General features: G+C 39.3%; 1 protein-coding gene across 2 annotated transcripts in view; it reads right to left on the bottom strand.

Annotated features, from left to right (window-relative positions):
* Nucleotides 1-20022, bottom strand: part of LOC130915431 (sodium channel subunit beta-1-like) — a 35212-nt gene extending 15190 nt beyond the window's left edge. For both annotated transcript variants that reach the window (XM_057835443.1, XM_057835444.1), the window contains exon 1: nucleotides 18708-20022. In XM_057835443.1, coding sequence (XP_057691426.1) covers nucleotides 18708-18771 — 64 coding nt within the window. In that variant the 5' untranslated portion in view covers nucleotides 18772-20022. The remainder of the gene's footprint in view (nucleotides 1-18707) is intronic.
* Between the last annotated feature and the right edge of the window lie 2967 nt (nucleotides 20023-22989).

Below are 22989 nucleotides of genomic sequence, written 5' to 3'. Positions count from 1 at the left end.
CGAAAGCTGCTACAAAGTACGTCCACATAATGTTAAGGTAGATATATTTATAAAGGACTAGATGCAGGATAGACTCTGTGGCGATAGCAGCACATGTAGAGAAAGCTAGATGCGGGCGTTAGTAAACGGCCACCATCTTAAAGCAGTAGACTTCCCTGCAAGGCTGTTGTAGCGAACCTTCCAAGCGAACTTAATTAACTTTTTATCTAAAATACTCCTAAATCGGTCAAATATTGACTTGAATCTATCTTTAAAATAGTTTTAAAACTTTCACATGTCGAAAGTAGACAAAAGGGAAATTATGGAATAACGGGAGCAATTTTAACGACTTTAACGGTTGATTCACAACATTAAATTAATTGAATGTAGTTAAAAGCTGCTGATACAGAATGGGGATTTGAGTATATTATTTATTGTTTTTAACTGTTAACTTGATACTGAAATAGTCGTTAATTTAAGCCTGCGAGGCTTTTTTTTTTTTTTTTTTTAATTTATTTTTGTAGTTTTTGTAACTAATGTACAAAACATTAGCAGCTAATAGCGGGGGGGTGTCATCAATAATCGATTTATAATCGAATCGTACCCTCTGAACCCTAATCGTAATCGAATTGTTAGGTGCCCAAAGATTCCCACCTCTACTGTCCACTAGAGGCGTGCGAAATTTCCAATTCTTAGATTATTCGCGATTCGGTCGTGGAAGATTCGAGAACGATTCACAAACATCCAAATTCCGATTATTGAATTATACCAGGTAAAGCGGAAGTAAAACACAGTAGGCGCGGTCTTTGGGACACAATGAGGAACGGACCGGGAGATAATATCATGTTCAACTCATGCCGCTAGATAAAAAAAAAAAAACAATCATACCTGAATGCGGCCTACAGCCGCTACAAACAACACCCAGTTGCTAGTTGCTACAAACATACGGCTACAGTAGATATCATATATATGTAGAACTAGATGCAAAATGACAGACGACGGCGGTGTTAGAACATGTATTATTGAACAGAGATGCAAAATGCCAGACTTGCCGGCGTTTGTAAACAGCCGCCATCTTAAAGCAGTAGACTTTTCTTGAAGGCTCTTTTGTAGCGAACCTAATTAACTTTTTATCTAAAATACTCCTAAATCGTCAAAATCATGACTTGAATCTATCTTCAAAATAGTTTTAAAACTTTCACATGTCGAAAGTAGACAGAAGGGAAATTATGGAATAACTGGAGCAATTTTAACAACTGTAACGGTTGATTCACAACATTAAATTAATTGAATGTAGTTTAAAGCTGCTGATACAGAATGGGGACTGGAGTATTTTATTTACTGTTATTTTTGTATATTTGTTTACTGTTATATGTTAGCTTGATACTGAAATAATAGTTTGGTTTAGCCTGAGAGGATTTTAGAACAATTTTGGAACTAATGTACAAAACATTAAAATTAAAAAAACAACATTTTTTTAAAAGGAGGGGGGTGCATCAATAATCGTTTTATAATCGAATCTGAGCCTCTGAATCGTAATCGAATCATTAGGTGCCCAAAGATTCCCAGCTCTACCATCTAGTGTATTTGTTGAGCTTTCAGTAAATGATACTGTAGCCATTTAACTGTTCTGCCCAAATGCATGATGGGAAGTGCAACCATGACTGTGCGTAGTGGCACCAATTGATATATCTTCTCTGCGTTGGGAAATAACACAGGGTGTTAAGTAAAGATCAACCACTACTTTTCTTCCCCACATTGCTTCTCACGATATTTCTAATTGTTGAGAGAGGGATTTTAAGGCTTTAGCCAATTAAAAAAAGGTTCCAAAGACTGCCAACATTCACCCTATTTATTTTACGCTTCCTTTTACCTCTGTATATAGAAAAAAATAAGGCGCCATTATAGATTGAACACGACAATGCGTGAGTGGGTCGTGCAGCGCATGCGTTAATTGCGTTAAATATTTTAACGTGATTAATTTTTTTTAAATTAAGTACCGCCGTTAACGCGATAAATTTGAGAAGACTCTGGATGAGTGTAAGATATTTTTTCTGTAACGTTAAATACAATGGCGTACCGCACGCGTGCTATTTTTAGACCGTGACGTTGCATCGTAAAGCGGGAGTAGAAGTGGGACATTTTAGACCCGCCCTCGCATAGAAGCAATGGAAAATCTGCTACTTTTCTCCGGTAATCTTTCAAAAACGAGCATGCTGATCACACGTTGCTTTTTTGGAACTTGTAGAAACGACTCTAGACATTACAACATATGAAGGATGTTTTCTTCATACGTTTCCCAAAACTAAAAACTCGGAGGAAAAAATGTGAAGACTGAATCAACTTGCGCGGACTTTTAACGCCAGCTCGGCAGTAAACATTTCGTTGGGTTGGCATTGTCTTTCAGAGGACAAAGAGGTAAGCCATTTTGATATTTTTAACTTATTTTTTGGCGTGACGTGCCGGGTGCTGCTTCTGTGTGACAATGAATGACCTAAGAAGAATTAAAAGGGTATCTGACTGCCACTGTTACATTTTCTGTTGTAAAAAAAACGACTTTAGTAAGGGGGAAGTGTAAATAAGTTATAGAATTAAGATTTGTTAACAATGGAAAAAATTTAAAGTGTTCATTGGCTGTCACCGAGTAGCATTTGCGATCGCTACACAAAGCTAACTAAATTACCTCCAAGAACGGTCAGAGACGTAGGACAACCAGAGGATATATAAGAAAGACAGGGCTGATGGTAAAGGGTAGCCTGTTGAAACAGGAGAATGTCATTGGCAGTCGCATTGATAAAAAAGCGAAGGCTATGCTTAGGTCGGCTCGTTCGTTTCGTCTTTTTCAGCCTTCGACACTCAAGCCATCTCTTTAACTGAAGATTTTTATGTTCTTCCACATCTTTGCCAGTGAATTTGGCACTAGGCACATCATTTTCGGAGAGAATTGGTAGGTTTAGCTCTGTAAACATCTCCTTCGTACACGATTTCCATTCATTTCCTATTAGGGACAACCGGTGGCTTGTCCATACTTAGCAACAGTAGCTAATGTCATGAATATTAATGAACGGAAGTGACGTGTTGCTTGCGGTACACCATTAGAAAACGATTCAATTAAAATATATATTTAAAAAAAGGCATGTCCGACGTTTTTTTTGCGGATTCCGTTACTTTGAAAATGACGTGATCGGACCCGATCGATCAGGACATCTTTAATAATAGCTAACGATAGCACCACTATGTTCATAGATAGCATAAAAGAGTAATAATGTATTTTTGTTGTTGTTTGTTCTTCTCTTCTGTATGCTTCTTTCCTTTCTGTCTCCCCATAACCCCTTTCTGTTAGCTGCTTTCTCATTAGATGACGCTTTGCAAAGCAAGGGCCCAGATAGTAAACCCCCCCCGTTTTACTGGATTTTGACTGATTTTGCAAGGTCCACAGAAAATTCTGTTCTATTACTATATAAACATGGAACCCACCAAAAGAAAGATTACTCTCTTTTCAGCAGGTAAAAAAGTTAGTTCATATCTTTTTCCATTCTTTAGAAATTAGCATTAGAAAATAGCTTAGTTTGAGCAATTTTCCAATTTACGATGAAAAATTGAGCTTTTTGTGAAAGCATACATTTCAAACATAACTTTGACTGTAACACAGCTATTTTTTTTGCTTTAGTTACATCCCAAACATCTGAATAATGTTTTCCTTTTACAAAATAACAAACAACAAGACAAATAGAGCTTTTGATAGCAAAGTAACAATTTATTTACACATAACTAACTGAAAGACGACGCTGTTGTGGCCGCGACAGCCGGGTAAACTTTTCCCTAATCGGTGCCGGTCTCATAAAGATGGATTTTTTTGAGTCTCTGCTGGGTCTGCTCGGCGAGCAGCACTGCCTCAACGGCATCGTCCGCTGCACTGGTGGTCCCGGTCATTCTGCTCTGTTGTCCAACGCCTGGCATCAGGGGCGCCCTCCCGGTTGTCCTGCTCGGTCCTCCGCCGCCTGGCAGCCTGGACGTCCATTCGGTCGTCTTCCGCTGGCGCCCCAGCCGTTCGGCCCGGCCGTTCGTTCCGTTGAATCGGGTTGCGGGTCTTACCAAATGCGCTACTGCCCTCCAGTGGCCAGTTTTATTGCTTTAAAATGGATTTTCAGCGTTGTGCTTTGGAGCTAAGTTGAATCAGAACCCAGAGATGTCTCTTGTGAAAAAAAACGTGAAAGACGTACAACTACGTCTTTGGGACTCTGAAACAATTAAAAGTAGAACGTATTTATATGTTTTTGGGAGCAAATTAGTTAATGGCGTTTCTTTGACACTCGCAGCCCAAAACATTTGACCGACTGTCACCATTCAAATAACAAAATGACCGGAATTTGGGGGCGACGTCGGGAATTTTTCCAATGACTCCCCAGAATTTTCCGTTCGCCCGTGAAAACAGGTTTTTTGGAAAAAAAAAAATTCCAAAATGTTTTTAGTCCTGCAGTTTTTGACCAGATCGCATAATTTACACATAAATAATTCCAGGAAGGTAAGGGGCATAAAAGTTGGATACGGAATTTGCCAAAACATTGCAGTTCCCCCAAAATTCGCCAAAAACTGTCCTATTCATTTCAAAATTTGTACAAATTTCCAATTAATTTTCAATGGCAGGAAAACAAACAGTGGGTCCTTGTGATTTTTGACAATTTACTATGCCAGCCCGTTGACATTCAACTGGCGCCCAATTAAATTGATGCCATTGACAGACATGCACGTCCACGCCATTGACGGCCATGTACGTCCAAATTCCCCATTCATTTTCAATGGCAGAAAAACTTGTGTGGTTATTTTTGATCGAAAACCTAACATTACACTGATATCGACAAGACGTGTCCCCGAAATGTCCCCAAATGAAAAGGAAGTCACCTGATATCAACAGGACGTGTCCCCGAAATGTCCCCAAATCAGCAGAAAGTGACCTGATAGATCTGTATGTACCACAGCAATGCCCAATCGTAATTCCTCCAGAAATTGCATTTTGAAGTGAATTAAGCTAAATGAACAACCAAAATGGGAGTATATCAAACTCCCACATGGTAATTAAAAGTAGAGATGTGAGTAAAAATTCGGCACCAAAAACTTTAGGCTGAATATAGTTGTCAACAGGGTATATAACTAGCTAAGGATAGTACCAATAAATTCATAGTTAGTGTAGTTGTTCAATGTATTTCTTGTTGTTTGTGCTTCTTCTGTCTCTCTCTCTCCTTCTCTCTTTTATTTATGTCCCACTTGCACAGGATTTTGATTGTGTCATCACAAAAGGACTACGGTTTTTCATGTGGGGGATGGGGGGGCTAATGACCAAGGAGAAAGAGCAGGGGGTGGGGGGGTTCAGAAAGTCAAAGATGTGGAGTTTTTGAGAGGGGTGAGGTGGACACAAATCAGCCATGTGAGGAGTAGAACCCAGTATTTGTGTGAATCCCTTGTGAGTGTGGATATGTTGGCATCCTATTCTATGCTGCCTGATCGCTAATCCTGACATGGAGTTTCTCAACTTGAGTGTGTCTAATAGCACCTTGTATTGCGTGAATCCCGTCAGGCATGCGATAGTCCTGCAGACGAGTGGAAATCCCACGCGGGAGCTGCCCTTATCCAGTCAATCGAGGGTAGGGGGCGAGGCAGCGCTGCCCATCCCTCCTCCCGCAGCACTAGCTAGGAGGCCGCCGTCATCCTACCATGATCTACGGTGGTCCCCGGGACCGTCCGCGCCCCTATCAACCGACCTTCAGGGATGGGACGAGGTGACACGCCGTAGCCCCACCACCGGCCAACGAGCCACCACCGCCCGCCCCCCAACCAACACGGCACACCGCAGGACCCCCACGGCCCACTAAGCCCAGGGTAGGACAGGATCCCTACCCAGAGCAGGCAATACCCGGCCGACCTACCGGCACCCAGCCAGTGACCCGCGCCGGAGCGCAGGGTGGATACCCAGGCATAAGTGAGAAGGGAAGCAGGAGAGCGGGGGCGAGAAGCCACCACGAGGCGGCGCGGGATTAGAGCCCCCACCGCCCCCCTGCGGCAAGCAGCCCAGGCAGAGAGGAGGCCACGCCCCGGAACCCACGCCATAGAGAAAACGTGTGGGACCAACCTACCGCCTTATTACTGTGGCTGCCAGGTCCCCGACTGGCAGCCATTGTCCCAGCACAGTGATGGGATTGTGTGGGGAGGGTAGTGCAGTGTATGCTTTAAATTAGGAGAGCTTAGCTTAGGCAGTGGGACCGCCGCATGCAAGTTCTTCCCAGCCGCACATCCCACCGCCCCTTGTCGAAGCCCCCTGTGAAGTATGTTGTATGTGGTGCGTTAAAAGAGGTGCGGGAATGGCGTGTCTGCGGTGATGAGACAACTGTGATTTTCCATGTGCTCAAATATGCATCCAATTACTTCACTTTTGAGCAAAATTATTATAATTTTAAAAAGTCGCTTTTCACTTCCAAAAAATAAAGGATGACGGTTTTTGGGCCGGCCGACTCTACCAATTAAGTGTCCCTTATTCATTTTTTTCCTTCAGGGAGTTGGCAAGTACAGTAGACTACACACACAGGAAATGCCAGACATCGGTGACATTTGACCAAATCCCGAGTCTGCCTGGAACTTTCAACGAGAACAAGGAGGTTATTGAGCGTATGTTTGAGTCGCCTTTTTCCTCTACAGAATCGTCACTTTGACTCGGGACGATGAACGAGACCATGTGACAGCACTTCCATCGTTGGGGCGCGTAAGGCTTTTGATTCATGGGTCGAAACCGCAGCGGGTTTAATTAGCGAGGTCACTAAGCGGCCGAAGTATTCTCTTCCATCGCTTTGATAGCCGCATCCATCTTAGCCAAGATGGGCTCTACATGAGCTGCATTAATAGTGTGCACTTGTCCTTGGACAGCCACACACACACAGGACGTAATGCGTCATCCATGCTGATGGAACATAAAACCCATGACTGTACTTTGATTCCACTGCACCTTTTTGTCCCTACTAGAGATAACAGAGAACTACAAAGGGCTAACTCAATTTCTGCCATTTTTAGGTGAAGTTCGACAGAAGGGGGGAAAATAAGTAAGTGAACCCTCTGCCTAAGGCAGTGCTTCTCAATTATTTTCTGTTATGCCTCCCCCAGGAAGACGTAACCGTTCCGCGCCCCCCAACTCTCTGCCACCACTGTAAATATACTGTAGTATCATTTCTATATAACATTGTTATTATTATAAGTACAGCTCTGCATAACATTGTGTTCTTTATGATATTAAAGAAAAGACTAATATAGATCAACTTACAATAAATTCAAATTGATTAGCATATTAACTTACGAGGACAATATGCCAAACAATTAGACCGAAAAAATAAAAATTAATAAGTGTAAAAAAAAAAAAACCCACAACATTCATACTGTAAAAATACACTCGATTCATTTTTTGACCGTTTGATACTGAAAAATAAAATCTAATAAAATCAATAAACAATAATAAATTCTAATTGATTAGCATATTAACTCACGAGGACAATATGCCAAACAATTAGACTGAAAAAATAAAAATAAGTGTAAAAAAACAACAACAACAACAACATTCATACTGTAAAAATACACTCGATTCATTTTTTGACCGTTTGATACTGAAAAATAAAATCTAATAAAATCAATAAATAATAATAAATTCAAATTGATTAGCATATTAACTTACGAGGACAATATACCAAACAATTACACCGAAAAAATAAAAATTAATAAGTGTAAAAAAAAACAAAAAACATTCATACTGTAAAAATACACTCAAGATTCATTTTTTGACCGTTTGATACTGAAAATTGATTAGCATATTAACTCACGGGGACAATATGCCAAACAGTTAGACTGAAAAAATAAAAATTAATAAGTGTAAAAAACAACAACAACAACATTCATACTGTAAAAATACACTGAATTCATTTTTTGACCGTTTGATACTGAAAAATAAAATCTAATAAAATCAATAAATAATAATAAATTCAAATTGATTAGCATATTAACTCACGAGGACAATATGCCAAACAATTAGACCGAAAAAATAAAAATTAATAAGTGTAAAAAAAAAACAACAACAACATTCATACTGTAAAAATACACTCGATTCATTTTTTGACCGTTTGATACTGAAAAATAAAATCAATGAATAATAATACATTCAAATTGATTAGCATATTAACTCACGAGGACAATATGCCAAACAATTAGACCGAAAAAATACAAATTAATAAGTGTAAAAAAAAAAAAACAACATTCATACTGTAAAAATACACTCAAGATTCATTTTTTGACCGTTTGATACTGAAAAATACAATCAATAAATAATAATAAATTCAAATTGATTAGCATATTAACTCACGAGGACAATATGCCAAACAATTAGACCGAAAAAATAAAAATTAATAGAACAAAAATGACAGTTTCATTGGAAAGGGGAACTGTTTTTATTTTTGCTGCAGGCAGTATAAGCTCCTTTGCAATGGTGTTGGGTTATTTTGCACTGAGCAACTTGGTATGCCACCTTATATGATGCTGACAGTGCTCGCTGGTTTACTGATTCAACACTGACAAAGCGGGAGGATTGCTAGCAATATTCGACACATTTTCGCTGAAAAAAAATAATTTCTGCTGTACGCTGCGAACATTTTTAGACTAAGTAAACAAACTGGTCTTTCCGCGTCCCCCACTGTACTAAAAGTCAAAGCCATATGCTACATACGATTCGTCATATTTTTTTGTCTTAGCATTTCATATGTCCAGTGCTCTTTGCTGTGTGCTCTTGTTTGGTTCAAAAATATTGCGAAATCGCTGAAAATGAGGATGGCACTGCCACCCACTGAGTGGATGTGCAATTACACTTTATTCTAGTACGGCAAAAAGTATGTTCCCCAAAGTCACATGCACCACCCCCAGCATCGCCCAACTATTTGAGAAGTACTGGCCTAAGGAGAGTTAAAGAGCAATTGAAACCAATTTTTACCAAGCAATTTCAGTCAGGTGTGTGCCCAATCACTGATGAGTGGCTTAAAGCTGCCCTGCCCACTATAAAACACACACCTGGTAAGAATTGTCTTGATGAGAACAGTTGTCTGATGTGCATCATGGCTCGGTCAAAAGAGCTGTCTGAAGACTTGCGATTAAGGATTGTTGATTTGTATAAAGCTGGGAAAGGATACAAAACCATCTCTAAAAGTCTGGATGTTCATCAATCGACAGTCAGAGTTGTCTACTAATGTAGACAGTTTTGCACTGTTGCTTCTCTCCCAAGTAGTGGCCGTCCACCAAAGATGACACCAAGAGTTCAGCGCAGAATACACAGAGAGGTAAAAAATAACCCTAGAGTGTCTGCTAAAGACTTACAGAAATCACTGGCACAGTCCAATATCTCTGTGCACACATCAACTATACAGTATGTAAAACTATGGCCAATAGGAGTGGGAACCTCTTGGTACCTCATGATACGATACGATTTGCAATACAAAGCTCACGATAATGATCATTTGACGATATAGCGATGCAACGATTTTCGATACATTGGTCGGGAAATCATTCTAGGATATTCTCCAAAAACTAATAAACAAAAAACAAGCTTCTGCTGTGAATTGGAATGAGTTTATCACTAGTAGACGTCCAATCCATTTGAACTGGGAGGGATGGCAGCGAATGAACAAATGTTCATTCGCTGCCACCCTCCCAGTTCAAACGGATTGAACGCCATTTTAGAAAATTGGAAGTAAAGGGTCAGACGGGGTAATGTTGCTTAGAGTGCTGCTCTTAAAGTTTTTCAAAGTTTCGTGAGAATAGGCTGAGTTTCTGTGGACAAGATAGTTGTAGATATCAGGGTAGCAGATGTCAGGCAGAGACGGCGAAGACAGTGGGTCGAAAAATATCGATTTAGGCATCAAATATGGATCTGGCGAATGGATCGACCGAAGCTTTTCCACATAACGCCTTTTATGCAACGCATCCAATGAGTTTACAGCATCTGAAAGCACCGGGGCTTCCATGAATTGCACTATAAATTGCACGATAAATTGAGACCATTAAGAATACGGACACACAATGACGGACAATATGGCGGCACAATACAACGACATGTCATTGTGTGACGTTGGTGAGTGGGGTCAATTGGTAGGAACAAAAACCAGGACCCACAGCGGCCCTTGAGGACAGGTTTGGACACCCATGCCCTAATCATATGGAAAGCACACAAGAGCTCTGGATGCTAACTATCTCCATAATAATATTGGAGTAAGTTGGATCACACAATAGTTTACCGTAAAGATCTGCAAACAATTCCAGGAGAGTGCTGTCACTATCGAACTTGACACATGAACACTACTTGTCTCATCCAGTCTTTCCTGTTCATTTTGCTTTTGCTGTCCTCCTCATTAATGTTCCACTCGGGTTCAAATTGGAAGGGCAGAACCGATGACATGTTTATGTACTTAAAAGAGTGACACTGTGGAAGTCCGGCAGCGTACCAATGTGACGTCAACAACAATGGCGACCTACATGTAAAATAATTTAAAAATTTTATTAAAACGAAAACATTAAGAAGGGTTTTAATATCAAATTATTATAACTCGTACTAGCTTTAATCTTTTAAGAATTATGTCTATCTGTAAATAAAATTGACCTAAAAAATAATACTTATTTTTCAATTGAACTAAATAATTAGTAGAACCAACATGACCTAAAAAAAAATTTCATATTTTTAACTCAATACATTTTAATTGGGTAATTTGGTTTTCTACTTTTGAATGCAAAATAAAGTATTCAAAATTGTATTAATGTTCCTCAATTTTATTTGATGTTATTCAATGCATACTGTGAAACACTCTGTCTATTGCTGCACTTAAAATGTGTATATTTTTAAACTGTTATCACCCTTCCGTCCTTCTCATTAATATTCTTGGCGCGTTCATTGCCGCTATTGACTTTTTCCCATCAAACGTTCCCCTCCAGATTTAAAAGGCTGCTATTTTTAATCAAGCGCTCGTTCTTCTGAGCTCTCATTCAATTGCCTGCCTTATCCTCGATCTTGTCCAGATGTGTTCCAGTCAACGCTGAACTCTGTCCAACACTCCACTGCCAAAAACTTAGAAGCCGCTGCATGTTGCGCCATCAACACAAGCTGTTATTTGTAACACCGGCTTCCATTTTGCCTTAGTTGCTCAAAGTACAAGCCCTGGAATTCACTGTAAAGTGGTTGCTTCAAACCAAAATGGCTGAGGTCATGTTCAAATTTCAGGCAAGGGTTCCTCAAAGCGATTGGTATGGTGGACATGTCAGTCGATATCATGTTGAGTGGTTAAACTGGTGTTCAAAGATAAAAAAAAAAATTAAAAAAAACATTCCAGATGATTCCTTGGTTTATTTATTGCAAACATTTTTGTTTTTTCTTAAAAGATGCGAAAAGGCAATTGTTTTATAACTGATTTCTGCTCGGGCTGCTGTAATAAAACAAATAGCAGCAGCTGGATGTTGAAGATAATCTCTCCAAATGCAACACATCCTTTTTTGTGGCCTCTTTTAAACCCTTCGGCTTAAAACAAGATCAACCGTGACGTGCGTCCTTAAAAGTTTTCTCATTTTTTTGGGTTAACGTGATTGAGATACTGTTAAAACTGTTCCATTCCTAATGAGTCAATTTATTCCCTTTTAGTTAGGGTGACCATATTTTGATTTCCAAAAAAGAGGACACTCAGCCCAGCCTCAGCCCGGCCTCAAGATACTTGAATTTTATTCAAAGTTCACTCAAAGATGCCTATATCACTTTAATATATTTAAAGTGTGCCCCCTCACTCTGGATGGAAAAATGCAGTTTGAAAAAAAATAAATAATGACTTAAAATATATATATATATATATATATATATATATATATATATATATATATATATATATATATATATATATATATATATATATATATTAGGGCTACAGCTATCGAATATTTCAGTAATCGAGTAATCGACTGAAAATTCTATCGATTAATCGAGTAATTGGATAAAACAAATATATTTTTGGGTGAAGAGCAGTTATAAATATACATGAGAAAACAAGACATTTCATCTAATCTTGAACCATTTTCAGTCAATGTCTTTATTTTCGATGTATATTGTTGAAAACAACCAACAATTGCATCTCAGATGTAACTAAAATAAAAAAAATAAAAAAGACTAATTCACTGCTTTCACTCAAAATACCTTTAGATCTTATTTAAAAAAATAAAATAAAATATATATATATCAGGGGTCGCGTTAACCGAATATTTTCCGTCATTGACCGGTTTTTTAAAACGGTGACGGAAAAAACTGAAGTCCGTCCGTCATTTTGACAGGTTGCAATTCACACCCCAGACCACAGGGTGGCGAGTGAGCATATTAATTAGCTATTGTCTCTCTTAATGCATGACGTCGTTGGCTATTCTGTCAGAATATTGTAGCGTCACCGGGGTCTGGCGGCGTGATTGACACATCAACGCGAGGTTCTTATTGGTGCACCCGGTGTGCCAGCGCGTCATCCAATTGGTGGACTAGATTGCCGCCTGTGTTTAGACCCCAATCACATGACGTCACAACTCCGCCCCCCTGACTGGAGCCGCCATATTGTGTGTCAGCTCGTCTTGTTTACACATTACCGCTACGTACATGCCTCCTATTACGGCGTGTTTTTCTGCTCGTTAACATTAATAATCAAAATGGTGAAGGCGTGTGTGGCGGTTGGTTGCAGTCACAGATAGACGGAGAGACTTGAAGTTCTACTGTATTCTGAGAGACCCGAAGAGGAGAGCGAGATGGACTGCTGTAATTCGACAAGAAATCTGGGCACCAAACGATCACCACAGACTATGTAGTAGTCATTTTATATCTGGTAAGATGCATTTAATATATATTTAGAAGATTTTGGGCTGACAACCACGATTAAGATCATTGTGTGACGTTGGTGATTGGGGTCTATATCGTTGCCTCTTTTTCTTTGGGGGCGGAGTTGTTGTTTTGTTGGTGTTGTTGGCGGTAAGCAGAGTAAAAAGAGGGAGAAAAATACCACGACTTCCGTGTCTAATTTTTCGCCGCCAAGCAAGCGTTACAATATTAATTAAAAATGAATGAAAACTAAATACAATTAAATATGTCATCATTATCATTTTAAAAATTTAAGTCACGGGTAAAAATAGATTATGACCGGATTTTTATGACCCTGTCAGTCAAAATGACAGACAACGAAAATGTCTAGTGCAACCTCTGATATATAAACTGTAAGTCCTGATAGGATTTTTTGCAGTGTTCAAAATAAATGTACGATACAGGCTGTATTGGAGCACATTAGGGACCAGTGCTACTTGATGTTTTATCCAGCAATGACTACAGAGCTAAAATTGATAGTTAGCATTATTGAGTTTTTATTTTACACCCTCATCACTCCACATCGCTATGTTATGTTAAAGCCTGTATGTAAGACACGTTAGCCAAGCATCGACAGTGGTCATAATTAATAGAAACCTAGCCCTCCACAGGGCTAACGTTACGTTATTCTTATTTATTAGCGCTTAGCGCTCTTTATTAGCGCTTTGCGCTCTACTGCTTTAAGATGACGGCTGTTTACTAACGCTGCCCAGACGCGGCCGAGTCTGTCAAATTGCATCTAGTTCAACATACATGTGATATCTATGAGACTCATCAGACACTACCTGCTACCAACTAGCATCGTGCGGGCTAGTATTTAGCAACGTCGGCGTCGTTTGTAGCTGCTGTCGGCTGCAGTAAGTTTTTTTTCTCTTCTTCTTCTTCCTCTACGTACGTGACATCAGCGCGTCCCGCATTAAAAGTAGTCCGAGCAAAACGTGATGCTTAGAGCTGTCAAAATAAACGATTACTCGAGGTGAATAAAACTACTCGGATCAGTTTTTAAACTCGAGTTGCTCGAGTATTCGTTTCAGCTCTAATATATATATATATATATATATATATATATATATATATATAATGCAGACCCATAGAAATGTAGTCCAGTCAATACACATACACACAGTAGGCTATGTGCCAACTAAACATTTTTCTAAATTACTATCACGACAATTGTCCTTGACAAATTGTTATTCCCATTCAATTGATGTTCTCATTCAATGTTCTAGATTGCACACAAACAAAAACCGAAATAAACTGACAAACTATTCAATTAGCATGTTTCTTAACATAGCAGTTAAAAACTACGTTTCCCATAATGCCTAGCGCGGTTTAGCTTACTGATAGCTAGCTGAGGCAAAAATCAAACTTTGCTATAAAAGTTTACAATCATTGGCAGCGCACCGATGCGACACCAAACGGGATTTTACAGTCAAAGCTCCGACAGAAGTCAACAGTTGCCATTATATACGTATTTATCATTTAAAAAAAAAAAAACTTCAGGCATTGTGGCCAAATCGTCAACCCAGTAGATGGCGGCAATGCCTCATGATAGGGGTAAACTGCCAACAAAAACAAGAAGAACTACTACTTCCCTCCATTCTCATAGGAGCCATGTCAGCTGCTGCCACCCAGCGGTCGGAGGGATTCTCTTTAAATTGGTCCCGTGAAAAATCATAAAAAACTGACATTTTTATGAATTTATAAAACCCGCCCGGACCACGAGGACACTACGTGAAAGTAGGACTTGTCCGGGCAAAAGAGGATGTTTGGTCACCCTACTTTTAGTATTTGCACGCAAAAAAAAATCAGCCCCTCACACCAGTTTAACCAATCAAGATGAATTCGGGTGGACATGTCTATCATAACAGGATGCACAAAAAAGTCTCAAAGACCCATGCCTTGAATTTAACAGGAAGTCTGCCATTTTGGTTTGAAGCAAACAATTTGGATTTTTTATTCAGTAGTGAGATCTGCAGACCACAAAAAAAAAAAAAAAAAAAAAATCAGCAGCTGTTGCCCCAGTCCGTGTTGCCCAACGACAGCCCCAAAACATCACTGCTCTAAAGGAGATCTGCATAGAGGAATGGGCCAAAATACCAGCAACAGTGTGTGAAAAGCTTGTGCAGAGTAACAGAAAACATTTGGCCTCCGTTATTGCCAACAAAGGGTACATAACAAAGTATTGAGATGAACTTTTGGTATTGACCAAATACTTATTTTCCACCATGATTTGCAAATAATTTTTTAAAAATCAAACAATGTGATTTTCTGTTTTTTTTCCACATTCTGTCTCTCATTGTTGAGGTTTACCCATGTTGACAATTACAGGCCTCTCTAATATTTTCAAGTGGGAGAACTTGCGAAATACTGGCTAAATACTTATTTGCCCCACTGTATACAGCGTATTACAAAAGTAAGTACACCCCTCGCATTTCTACAGATATTTAAGTATATCTTTTCATGGGATAACACTGGCAAAATGACAGCTTGACACAATGAAAAGTAGTCTGTGTGCAGCTTATATAGTAGAGTTCATTTATTTTCCCCTCAAAATAACTCAAAATATAGCTATTACTGTCTAAACCCCTGACAACAAAAGTGAGTACACCCCTTAGAAACTACATCCCTAAATGTCCGAATCGAGTACTGCTTGTCCTTTTCCCTCCAAAATGTCATGTAACTCGTTACAGGAGTGCTGTCAGCATTGCTACAGAGATTGAAGCGGTGGGGGGTCAGCTTGTTACTGCTTAGACCAGGGGTCCCCAACCTTTTTTGCACCACAGACCGGTGTTATTTGGGTCTTTTTTTCACGGATCGGTGCGCTGACAAATTTTGCAAGCCATCAAAAATTGCAACGATACGGTTCTGCGCATGCGCATAACGTTAAACATAGCCACAAAATGCGCAAATGCAGCGATTCCAAAGTAAACACTACAAACTCTCTTGAAAGAAAGGAATATTAACTTACGTTTGATCATGGAAGGACTTGTAGAAAAGTTCTCCACAGATACATCCTGCCATGTTAGCTACACACAACAACTGCACACCGCTCTCACCATTAATGACTTCGCCTTGTCGTTCAGCATTAATTAAGAAGCCCGCTTCACAAAGATACGATGTTGGAAATTGTAGCAAGGTTTTCAATGCTCTCGTAGCGATGTCAGGATATTCCGGAATGACTTTCATCCAGAACGTCGGTAGAGTTGTTGTCTCAAATGTACGTTAAGGTCGCCGTCATTTGCGATCTCTACAAGCTGATCCTCCTGTTGCACAGACATGCTCGAATCACTCGGTTTATTCACAAACGAGCCACGAATCCACTCCTTCGCCGTTCGTGGGTCTTCGAGGTTGTAGGCTCGTCAGGTGCCCTTTTCTCCGTGAAAATATCTCCAAAGACGTCTTTTTTCCAGTCATCTTCGCTCGTGTGGGGGCTAATTATTTCTGGGAACAAATGTGCTGCGCCCGCGGCCTAGTAATACGTTATTATCGAGGACAAGCGCACATAGATATATTATATACACAAACAAGATGTACTGCTAGCAGTCCAATCAATGGATTTCTATGACGACATTCTAATATATCCCGTAGTATTATATCTAGAGTAGACAGGGATATTGGTGTGTTAAGCAGGGGCACAGGGTTAATTCGGCCAGAATGTGGTCGTTATTAAATTATTTTTTCTGTGCGGCCCGGTAGCAAATTATAAATGCAAATGACGGTAATAAATGATTTATTGTTGATTGTTGAAGTATTTGTTGACAGTTTGTTAAGCATTTACAGAGTGTTCTTAACCTGAAACACAGTTTGTGTAGAAACGTTTCAAGATTTTGTGTGTCACGTTTGGCATTTCTATCTTTTCAGGTTAAGAAATGCCAAAAGAAAAGGCATTTTGATAAGGCATTTTGCAGGCAGCGCTCATGTTGCACAATTATGAAAATCTGCCATAGAACCAACAAATATTTTTACTTTTCTTTGTATATTTAACCAATAAAACTTATGACCTTCAAAATAAAGTGTATATAGTTTTATTAAGATCCATCAACTAGCTTGGGAATTTAGAATGGGGTCAACCATATTGGAACACCCTGTAAATGCTTAACAAACTGTTAACAAATACATCACAAAGCAACCATAAATCATTTATAAACAATTTATTAATGATCTATTAACTAGTTAAACAGTTATTATAAAGTGTTACCAAAAAAAAATTATACCCTCCAGGACGCCACGATCTGTATGTAAAAAAAAGTTGTCTGAGAGTTTAAGAAGACGCTCGTCATTAGCAATAGCCTGCTGCTAACAAGCACGTGAATGCTATGCAAAAGCCACGAGTTACATTTATTGTGTGATGATCACTCAGCACAGCGAGTTTAAGAGGACGCTCGCTATTAGCAATAGCCTGATGCTAACATGAATGCTATGCTACTACTACAAGTTACATTTAGTGTGTGATGATCACTCAGCACAGACCTTTAAAGGCTAAAGCAACACTGCATATTCTCTCTTCTTGCCAAGAAAACAAGACAAATCTTAGCATGTGTATCTCAAAACAGGCAATGGGAAGACTGGAGAGGACGCTAGTGGGTGAATTGGGGGGCGCAGTACGTCACATGAGTGACACAACCATACTCACATTGTTAACATGTGACAAAAACAATGGCGCATTTTTGTCTCATCAGACAAAAACTGGCATTCATGTCGTTATGTTTTAGTCTCCCAAGACACGTTTTTAGTAGAGATCGATCGGGTCCGATCACATCATTTTCAAAGTATCGGAATCGGCATAATAATATCAGACATGCCTTTTTTAAATATATATATATATATATATATATTTTTTTAAATTGTTTTCTAATTGTATGTAACGTTACAGACATAATATATTACACTCATCCAGAGTCTTTAGTTTTGGCTTAAGGTAGGGTTATCAAATTCATCCCGATAATGGCGGTAATTAATTTTTTAAAAAATGTATCACGTTAAAATATTTAACGCAATTAATGCATGCGCTGCACGACCCACTCACGCATTGTCGCGCTTAATCTGTAATGGCGCCACTTTACCTATATAGAGAGCTAAAAGGCAGAGTAAATGAGTAAAGTGAATTTTGGAAGCCTTTGGAGCCTTGATTTAATTGGCTAAAGCCTTACAATCCCTCTCCCTACGATTCATATAGTGGGAAGCAATGTGGGGAAGCAAGGTAGTAATTAATCTTTTTCTTAACACCCTATATTATTTACCAACCTAGAGAAGATATATCAATTGTTGGCACTACACACAGTCATGGTTCCACTTCCCATCATGCATTTGGGCATGGCTACAGTATCATTTACTGAAAGCTCAACAAATACACTAGATGGCAATATTTAGTCACAGTATGCAAAGTCACAAGTCTTTCTATCCGTGGTTCCCTCTCACAGAAAGGATGTTAATCATGTAAATGCCATCTTGAGGATTTATTGTCATAATAAACAAATACAGTACTTATGTACTGTATGTTGAATGTATATATTCGTCCGAGTTTTATTCATTTTTTTCTTAATGCATTGCCAAAATGTATATGATCGGGAAAAATTATTAGGAATGATTGGAATTGAATCGGGAAATATCGGGATCAAACGAAAACGATCGGGATCGGATCGGGAGCAAAAAAACATGATCGGAACAACCCTAGTTTTTAGCTCGTTATCGTCCGTCATCATCATGAAAAAATTGTTCGTTGACAAAATATTTTCGTTATGATGAAAACAACACTTCTATGAAGTGGCTCTGAGCAACTTACCTTGAAGCCCCACGAGGAGAACCGACATCATCAACGTCACGGGGGCGTCCGCCAAGCCAGACATGTTGTAGCTATCGTCCACGCACACACAAACACAGGCTGTGGGCTCGTCGAGAATGAGATAATACGTGAGAAGACGAAAAAGAGAAAGAACAAGTGGTTGCCTCCCCAAACTGTTGACAACTCTCAGTGTCCAGTTACACGAGAAGAATCCGTCCCAGTATCTCCTTTCAGCCTCTCCTCAACTATTTATAAGGGACCATTTGCACCACTCTCTTGCTACTTTTTCCTCAATTTTCTTCTCACTTTGGCTTATTCCCACGATGACCATGTGGGATCACAACCAAAAATGTCTTGTAAAGTTGAACATAACAGGTGTTTGTTTGTTCTTTGGCTTTTTTTGTTGTAGTCCAAAATGTTAAGACTTGAGAAAAAATGATACTAATCGATGCGGAAAATGGCTGCAAAGCAACTTTTGTCTGAATGAAAATCCTCAAATCACTTCAAAATAGTTCTATGATGGCTAAACGCTACTACTCTCAATTTAAAATTCACTTTTCACTTCATCATAGTTTCCTGGATAGTGCCAAAAGTGAGTAATGTATTGTTTTTGGCCAGCAAAAATTGAGAATGGATCCAACCCAAAATTTCTGAATAGCTAAAATCTGTCTAAATTGCTCAAGATGATGCCAAACAAATGGTGTTTTTGTTTGGCCTGGTGTCAAAAACTGAATTTTTCAACAAAAATAGTTCCCAAAAAGTGTGCTTATAAGTCAATCCTCCAAATTGCCAAAAACTGGTTCCAAAATAATACCTTGACTCGTATTCCTGAGCACAAAAAAACAATAGGAACATGGATTCCGCCAAAACATCCAGCCCCGAAACACCAAATGATGATGCCTAAGTAAAAAAAAATCCACGAGTAAGTGCCTCCACCAAAATGGTGTCCATGCGGTACTTTAAGAAAGATACGAAACAGCAAATAGGTAAGTTTTTTAAAAATTATCAAAACTGGATTCGATGAAAATGCGGAAATTTACAAATTCGCAGCAGTCAGTTTTAGGATATTCCTAATCACAGCCGTAAAGTGTTCTGGAAGTCATGCCCTTTTTTCCAAGTGACTAAAATACCACTGAAATATTGTCTTCAATCCAAATTAATTGAATATTTTTGCCAAAAGTCCTGTATAATAAATCCAAATTCTCGCCTTGCGATGTTTCCGAGTTGGTCCCGTTCCATCCGTGTTGAAGAATTATTCATTTTTGCACCTTTGCTGGGACGCCAGCGAGATCCGGAGGCTCGCCAGCAGTCATGATGTGTCCGCGCCGAGGAGGGATGTTGTGCTGATGTGTCTTTTGGACACGAGGGGGAGGAGGGAGGTCGACTGGGGGTGGTGGAGTGATGCAACGAGGAGGGGGAGGATGAAAATGATGATGGAGAGGTGTCAGGTTGTTGTCAGGGCAACAAGGATTTGGATTTGGCGGCCTTCCTGAGCATAACCCCCACCTCACTGTATGTTTATATGAGCTGTTTTGTTTGTTTTTATTGCAAATCTGCATTTTACAGTAGCTTTAAAATACTATAGAGATTCTGAATGTGTTTCCATTCTAATTTATATTTCCACCTTTAAACTTTTCTACAAAATTGTAAGATTCTGCAATTTATTCTAACTCTAAGGATCGATTGACGTCCGGTCCAATCCATTTTCACTTTGTGTATGCGTTGTGGTTGTTAACAGACGTATGCTGGAAGCCCTCGCAGTTGAAACGGATTGGGCGTCCATCACCGTCAATGGCAGCCACTTCAATAAAATATTTTTCTATCCAAATAAACACATTCGTTGTGCAATTGGCCAAAAGACCGCTAGATGGTAGCAATGCACCGTAATAGAATACATATTGAGGCACTATATAAAGTATTTTCAAAGTTTAATGAATCACGTTAACGTTAATTAAATCTTAAGTACTGGTGAAAACACAGTATTCTTCATTTTTTTCTCCCAATAATATACATTAAAAAAATTTTTTTAAATTGTAATCTTATTTTTATTTTTCTGGAGCTATCGATTATTTTAGTAGTTGATTAATCGATGAACTAGTTGGTTCGAATAATCAAGTAATCTGATAAGGAACATAATAAATTATAACCTGAGCTGAGCCTCAAACGGTATAAAATAAATAAATAAAAGAGGATCTAGTACAACAAAAGAACAATTGGCTAACTTACGTAGCGAAAGTACACTAGCTTAATGCTATAAAATGCCTTTTTTTTTTTTTTTTTTTTTTTTTTTTTTTTTTACAGTGCAGTTAAAGCTGTACTGTGAAGTAATTTCATAACATGCCAAATAGGGTCACAATTAAAGTAATTAAACATTGTCCAACAAATAAAGCATGAAAAAATAATTTATATGTTGTATATTTGACAAAATAATCGCGTTTTCGAAGTTCGAGCCTGAAAGGGGACAAACCCGGAAGTGATACGTCACACCGAGAGCAGCGATGGGAGCGCTCCATACGGCCGCCCTACGAAGCCCTTCAAACAATGATTCAAACAGCGATATAAGCGATAGATGGAGCGCAAGGGAGGAGATCCAAGTTTTTGAAGAGTTGGAGGAAGAAGAGGAGCTTGGAATTTTATGTTGGACCTAACATGTATTAGCCAGACGCTAATCAGGATGCAAACAATGTGCCCAGACTACCTGACATCGAATAGAGACAAGACCCATCGAGATTACAAGATTGGTAAGATATAGGCTGTTATTATTTTCATGATTTGAAGATGCAGGCATTTGCACATAATTTTATGTTTTGTCTATCTGATGACATTGTTAAAAAAAAATAATAATCAGACTTCATGTTCATTTTGGCAGATCCAGCAGCTCTTGTGCATATAAAATAATAATATAAAAACATTGGGGGGAAAGAAGGAGATGAGTCGTCCATGGCTTTCTCCACTTTATTGTGGCAACAATAAGAAAACAGAATAATAGAGGACTGCCGCCATATTCGACCGCAAAGTTTTGCTACTCGCCGATCTCCTCCTCGCCTCCCACTCCAGCGTCTCTTAAACGGATTGTTCATAGTGTCTTGTTATGAGCTTTTTGTTTACAAATGTATCGAACACACACCGTGCTGACAACCTTGTCTCTTTATTAACACATGGAGCAGTTCTTATGGAAAAGTTAGAACACAGCTCGGCACAGCTCTCGGCAGGAATTGGCGTCTAATGGCGTGAGGAAATGTAGTTTTTTCACACAAGCGAACAGATTACAAAGCACCACTTCAGTGTTGTCCCGAGACTACATTTCCCATGATTCACTGCGTGACCTGCGCGCTCGCTGATTCGCTGCGAGATTGACTCGATGGCTACGCTAAACCAAAACGCTATTTGTCAGCTGTCACCTGTCAGTGGCTCTCATAAAACACAAACTAGAAACCTATCATGCGATCACCGTGAACGCTGAACTGTCCAAAAGCAATGCAATGCTTGAAGCATGAAGGTGGAAATACATAATACAAATACAAATAAATGTGCACAAACTCACCGGCGGTGTGAGTCTCTTACTGCAACATGACCGGGAATTACCACGACGCCGACCCGTTTATATGCACATCCACACCCGTTTCCTGATTGACAGTGGATTAACCCTTTCGGACACGATCGTAGATGACGCACAATTTAAACACGCTTAACCTAGCGAACGCAACAACAACTATGATCGGGGATTGCCACGAGTTAACTTTCGGCTAACGTCGCTAGCTTCTACTGTACATTCCACAACAGTTGGCAGCTATGCTTTGACAAAGTCATCAGTCATCAATCCAAAATTCACACTTACTTTTTGGCAAATCCTTGATCATAAGCAGACCGGTTGAGGAAGCAGGCATCTTCGAAGTCTTTGTAGCAGAGAACACGACTCGATGATGGCGTGAAATTCATTCGCTTTGTGCGAACAAAGGATGTCCATTTACGTGCCCTGCTATCCTTCAGCCAATCATAGAACTTTTCTTTAGATTGAGAACAATACATCGCCACACACCGCCGTGTCATCTTACCGAGAAGCAATTTAACAAACAATACTGTTCTATGGTGGACTTCCCTCGCACGTCTAGGTGTGACGTAATTTCCGAAGATTTCCGAAGATTGCCGAAGAAAAGCATTTTCATTGTCAAGGGCGTTGCTATGGGTTAAACAAAGAATCTGGAATGGTTGCGTTAAAAAAAATAATGAAAATATGCTTATAATTGTTTAGCCATTGAAATTATTCAAAAACATGGCTGGC

The sequence above is a fragment of the Corythoichthys intestinalis genome, chromosome 4 (assembly GCF_030265065.1).
Source record: "Corythoichthys intestinalis isolate RoL2023-P3 chromosome 4, ASM3026506v1, whole genome shotgun sequence".
Taxonomy (NCBI): Eukaryota; Metazoa; Chordata; class Actinopteri; order Syngnathiformes; family Syngnathidae; genus Corythoichthys; species Corythoichthys intestinalis.
Note: the sequence above shows the minus strand (reverse complement) of the source record. Positions and strands in the feature narration are given on the sequence as shown.